The 6,388-nt window shown below is 41.3% G+C and overlaps 1 protein-coding gene across 1 annotated transcript in view; it reads left to right on the forward strand.

Annotated features, from left to right (window-relative positions):
• Window positions 1-219: 219 nt before the first annotated feature.
• Window positions 220-6,388, forward strand: part of ube2ka (ubiquitin-conjugating enzyme E2Ka (UBC1 homolog, yeast)) — a 25,005-nt gene continuing 18,836 nt past the window's right edge. Inside the window, exons 1-4 of the mRNA XM_062045991.1 lie at window positions 220-600; window positions 1,169-1,262; window positions 5,461-5,519; window positions 5,593-5,675. Of these exons, the coding sequence (XP_061901975.1) occupies window positions 538-600; window positions 1,169-1,262; window positions 5,461-5,519; window positions 5,593-5,675 (299 nt within the window). The 5' untranslated portion in view covers window positions 220-537. The remainder of the gene's footprint in view (window positions 601-1,168; window positions 1,263-5,460; window positions 5,520-5,592; window positions 5,676-6,388) is intronic.

The raw sequence follows: 6,388 nt of genomic DNA on the forward strand, positions 1-6,388 counted from the left end.
TTTTGAATCGCACAACGTGAGAATCGCGATTCGAATTTGAATCAATTTTTTCCCACACCCCTAATTAATTGTATCATTTTTCTTTTAATAAAAAATGAAAACGGGTCCCATAGACCCGAACACCACACAAGGGTTAATAATAATAATAATGATAATAATAATAATAAATAATAATAACAATATGACGTCATGCAGTAATGAACCAATAGGAGGAGACGTGGAGGATGCCAGTGCGGGTCACATGGCTCCTTCTCAGCCACACTTCATGCAGTTTGCCATTAAAAAAATGTTGTCGTTGCCTCCAGCCTTCCTTACTCTCCCACGTCCGATGAGAGCACGCGTGTAGACGCCTTGTGAGGCCACACGTATACGCGGAACCACCGGCGGTCTCCAGGCGAAACAACGAAGCGGCGCTTTTTTTGTTTTTGTTCCCCTAGAAGCGGCTCCTGTGTGGGGGCACGACAAGCCAGCTAACGTCCGCCAGGCCGGGACAGAGGAGGCCCCAAACCGCGCAGGAACACGGGGGGGGGAAACATCATGGCGAACATCGCGGTTCAAAGGATAAAACGGGAATTCAAGGAGGTGCTGAAAAGCGAAGAGGTTAGTGTTTATATTTGCTGGTGGATAAAGTCCATTTTCTTTGTCCTCCGTTGCTAAAACGCCGGTGACGTCAGCTGTCAGCTTGCTAACCCAAATAGCATTAGCATTAGCATTAGCCGAGTCAGCGCCTGGCATCCAGCTTCACTAATTCTCCCACATAGCTTCTCGCTGGTTGTATTAATCATCATTATTCAGACGTCTAATCTCCCAGATGAGCACATTTTCACATGTAAAAGTGTTTCCCACTGCGTGCTAGCGCACGGTGACGATGCTAGCCGAGTTAGCTCGGGAAAGCTAGTTCGAGAACGTCCAGTGGAGGTGATTCACTCGCACTTTATTGTTGTTTTTCTTCCGACCTGGGCAAGAATTCATCCCACTTTGATGTCTTGCAACAAGTTGGGGGGTAACTTGGTGTAAATATGTAGCTAGAGGGGGTGTCAGTTTATGCTGCATAGGCAGGTTTGTTGACAGCAAGCCTAATTAACACTTCTGCAGTCTGTCCGCCTGCTCAAGTTAACACGCTTCTTTTGCTTTTTTCTTTTATTTCTTCTCCCCCCCATCGTTCCAGACGAGCAAAAACCAGATTAAGGTGGATCTGGTAGACGAGAACTTCACAGAACTTAAAGGGGAGATAGCAGGGCCACCTGATACACCATATGAAGGTGAGACTCTGTAGAACGTGCACCTGGCTCGCTGACAATAAGCTATCCATACACTTAGGTAAAACGGAATCCATCCTATTTGGTTCCCAAATCAACCTTAAGAAAGTCAGTGACTTCACTAAAGAAGGGCATCTCTATCCTCCTTCAAAACCGCACTAAAAGAACACCTCCAGGCAACTTCAACCCTAAACTAACACCCTCCCTTCCACATCATACCTCTTCTGATTGTAAATAATCAAATGTAAATAATCAAATGTAGACACTTTTTCTTATACTTTCTGATCTCTCTCTCTGTGTCCACTACCTGCTGTACATATCCTACCAAGTCAGTTCTACACTGTTTCAATGTCCATTTCTCTGATGATGCAATTGTTGATGGCTGAAGTGTTATACCAACCAAACCTAAACCCCCCCTCCATATCCCACACCCCGGATTTTAAATAATGTAAATAATTCAATGTATATACTCTGATGATTATCTTGTGTGATGACTGTATTATGATGATAGTGGACCCCGACTTAAACAAGTTGAAAAACTTATTCGGGTGTTACCATTTAGTGGTCAATTGTATGGAATATGTACTTCACTGTGCAACCTACTAACAAAAGTTTCAATCAATCAAAAAAAAAAACAACTATAAAAGTGGGTGACATTGTTATCACCAGGAAAGATGAGGTCACCTACCTAGTTTCCATTCTAGAGGCTAATCTTTCCTTTGATAAAATGGCAACCAAGGTAATCAAAAAGGTCAACCAACGAACAAGATTTTGGTCAACAAAAGCACCATGAAGATTCTAGCGAAGATTCTAGCGGGAACTCTCATTCAACACTTTTTCGACTACGCATGCACCTCCTGGTACCCTAGCACCTCCAAAACCCTCAAATCAAGACTCCAAACATCCCAGAACAAGCTAGTCAGGTTACTTCTAGACCTCCACCCCAGATCACACCTCACTCCTACCCACTTCTCCAAAGTGGGCTGGCTCAGGGTGGAGGACAGAGTAAAACAACTTGCACTGAGCATAGTCTATAAAATTCACTACACCTCCCTGATACCGAAGTACATGTCAAACTACTTCCAGAACGTAAATGACCGCCATAACCACAACACCAGGGGGAGCTCCACAAACCACGTTAAACCCAGATTCTGATCTAACAAAGGTCTTAACTCATTCTCCTTCTATGCCACATCAATGTGGAATGCACTCCCAACAGGTGTAAAAGAAAGTGCATCTCTATCCTCCTTCAAAACCGCACTAAAAGAACACCTCCAGGCAACTACAACCCTAGCCTAACCCCCTCCCCCCACCACATCCCACCTCCCCGGATTGAAAATAATCAAATGTAAATAATCAAATGTATATACTTGTTCTTATGCTTTCTGAGCTCACTATGTCCACCGCTCGCTGTACATATCCTACCAAGTCAGACCTACACTGTTTCAATGTCCATTTCTCAGATTATATAATTGTTGATGACTGAAGTATGCGAATAGCAACCCGACCTAACCCCCCCGCCCCAACCCTTCCACATCCCACCCCCCGGATTGTAAATAATGTACAAACCCCGTTTCCATATGAGTTGGGAAATTGTGTTAGATGTAAATATAAACGGAATACAATGATTTGCAAATCATTTTCAACCCATATTCAGTTGAATATGCTACAAAGACAACATATTTGATGTTCAAACTGATAAACTTTTTTTTTTTTTTTTCAAATAATCATTAACTTTAGAATTTGATGGCAGCAACACGTGACAAAGAAGTTGGGAAAGGTGGCAATAAATACTGATAAAGTTGAGGAATGCTCATCAAACACTTATTTGGAACATCCCACAGGTGTGCAGGCAAATTGGGAACAGGTGGGTGCCATGATTGGCTATAAAAGTAGATTCCATGAAATGCTCAGTCATTCACAAACAAGGATGGGGCGAGGGTCACCACTTTGTCAACAAATGCCTGAGCAAATTGTTGAACAGTTTAAGAAAAACCTTTCTCAAGCAGCTATTGCAAGGAATTTAGGGATTTCACCATCTACGCTCCGTAATATCATCAAAGGGTTCAGAGAATGTGGAGAAATCACTGCACGTAAGCAGCTAAGCCCGTGACCTTCCATCCCTCAGGCCAACAAGCCACATCAGTGTGTAAAGGATATCACCACATAGGCTCAGGAACACTCCAGAAACCCACTGTCAGTAACTACAGTTGGTCGCTACATCTGTAAGTGCAAGTTAAAACTCTCCTATGCAAGGCGAAAACCGTTTATCAACAACACCCAGAAACGCCATCGGCTTCGCTGGGCCTGAGCTTATCTAAGATGGACTGATACAAAGTGGAAAAGTGTTCTGTGGTCTGACGAGTCCACATTTCAAATCGTTTTTGGAAACTGTGGACGTCGTGTCCTCCGGACCAAAGAGGAAAAGAATCATCCGGATTGTTCTAGGCACAAAGTGTAAAAGCCAGCATGTGTGATGGTATGGGGGTGTATTAGTGCCCAAGACATGGGTAACTTACACATTTGTGAAGGCACCATTAATGCTGAAAGGTACATACAGCTTTTGGAGCAACATATGTTGCCATCCAAGCAACGTTACCATGGACGCCCCTGCTTATTTCAGCAAGACAATGCCAAGCCACGTGTTACATCAACGTGGCTTCATAGTATAAGAGTGCGGGTACTAGACTGGCCTGCCTGTAGTCCAGACCTGTCTCCCATTGAAAATGTGTTTGGCATTATGAAGCCTAAAATAGCAGAAGGGAGACCCCCGGACTGTTGAACAACTTAAGCTGTACATCAAGCAAGAATGGGAAAGAATTCCAGCTGAGAAGCTTAAAAAATGTGTCTCCTCACTTCCCAAACATTTACTGAGTGTTGTTAAAAGGAAAGGCCATGTAACACAGTGGTGAACATGCCCTTTCCCAACTACTTTGGCACGTGTTGCAGCCAGGAAATTCTAAGTTTATTATTAGCAAAAAAAAAAGTTTATGAGTTTGAACATCAAATATGTTGTCTTTGTAGTGGATTCAACTGAATATGGCTTGAAAAGGATTTGCAAATCATTGTATTCCGTTTATATTTACATCTGACACCATTTCCCAACTCATATGGAAACAGGGTTTGTAAATAATTCAATGTATATACTCTGATGATTAACTTGTGTGATGACTGTATTATGCTGATAGTATATATTTATACCATGAATTGATTAATGTGGAACCCGACTTAAACAAGTTGAAAAACTTATTCAGGTTTTACCATTTAGTGGTTAATGGTACGGAATATGTACTGTACTGTGCAATCTACTAATAAAAGTTTCAATCAATCAAAAAAAACTCAGTGCTAACACCACTGCCTTAATATCCTGCAGCATTCTTCACAACTTCAGCTATTAACATTATTTTTCCAGGGACCTCACAAAATAACTTCAAAGTGTTTATTAACCCTAATCTCTTTTATATTGAAATCCAGAATGCCTCTTAGCTGCTCTAGCACAGTGTTTTTCCAACCTTTTTTAAGCCAAGGCACATTTTTTTCATTGGAAAAATGCGGAGGCACGCCACCAGCAGAAATCATTAAAAAAATGAAACTCAGCAGCCGATATTGACAGTAAAAAGTCGTTGTCGCAATTGTTCGATATGACTTTAAACTAGGGCTGGGCGATATGGCCTTTTTTTAATATCTCGAAATTTTTAGGCCATATCGCGATATACGATATATATCTCGATATTTTGCCTTAGCCTTGAATGAACACTTGATGCATATAATCACAGCAGTATGAGTATTCTATGTGTCTACATTAAAACATTCTTCTTCATACTGCATTAATATATGCTCATTTTAAACTTTCATGCAGAGATGGAAATCACAACTAAGTCAATTTAGCAAAATAGGGGGTGTCAGTTTAGCCGATCTCACTCATGGAAGATTGGAATCGACAGCATAAAACCCAAATAGGAGCATCCCTATTGACTGTCAGTGCATACACGCACCTTCCATTTTGAGGACCCAACATTGTTATGCAAATCAATGATTATGCAAAACTTCCTGTATTTAAAACAATGAAATGTGTGACAGAGATAAAAGCACATATTTACTGCCTAGCAGTAGTAACAAGCTCCTATACTCTTTTATTTTATGTTTATTTTTTATCATTTACGTAATTAAAAGATAATTTGTTAATGTTTGTTTCTTGCAGGCGGTAGATATCAACTAGAAATAAAAATTCCAGAGACATATCCTTTCAATCCACCCAAGGTAAATGTCCATTGGTGTCATTCATGTCCCACTAGAAGCTGGCGTTGTAACACTGTTTTGTTCTGTCACTCAGGTGCGGTTTATCACAAAGATCTGGCATCCCAACATAAGTTCGGTCACTGGTGCAATATGTTTGGACATTCTCAAAGACCAATGGTGAGTCACTTTTCTCAATAGTAGGGGTGTGGGACGAGATCTTGCGAGATTAAAACAACAATATTTCTTGTTGAAGGGAAAAGCTGTCTCGGCGTGGGGGCGGGCACACGGGGCAGAAGCCTCGCCCACTTTTTGAGTCTCACACACACAAAGCTGAGGTTTTACACGCAGTTGTTACTGAACTAAAGCTTAAGACCATACCACGGGATTGCTGCCGTGACTGACAAAGCATGCAACATGTAGGTGTCCGTGCGCGAGGTAGGACAGGAGCCGCACACCAAGTGCTCCACATGCACTACAAACTGGTCTTGATGCTTCCCTCCTTCATTGGAGTCCAACATCCACCGACCGCGGTAATTGTCCAAGCAAAAGCATCCACAACTGCTGTCACACAAGACGATCATGGACGTGATAAGACGATCATGGACGTGCACTTTGTACATGCTGACACGTTGCTTATTTACTTTCATTTTAATTCAACTTTTATCAATGTTTGTTTTAGTTTCAATTTGTGGAAAGAAGCGCAACAGTCAAAAACTCACAAACGTTTCAAAATGCAGTGTTCCCTCATTTAACGCTGGGATTACATTAAAGTTTATTTTAAGTGAAATCTGTGTAGTAGAAGCAGATTTTTTTTTTTCTTTGTTTTTTGTGTGTTTTCGTTCATTATGTATTTTTTTAGTTTACACTATTTTTTTCTTTATAATTTTATT

This window comes from Entelurus aequoreus, linkage group LG04 (assembly GCF_033978785.1).
Source record: "Entelurus aequoreus isolate RoL-2023_Sb linkage group LG04, RoL_Eaeq_v1.1, whole genome shotgun sequence".
Taxonomy (NCBI): Eukaryota; Metazoa; Chordata; class Actinopteri; order Syngnathiformes; family Syngnathidae; genus Entelurus; species Entelurus aequoreus.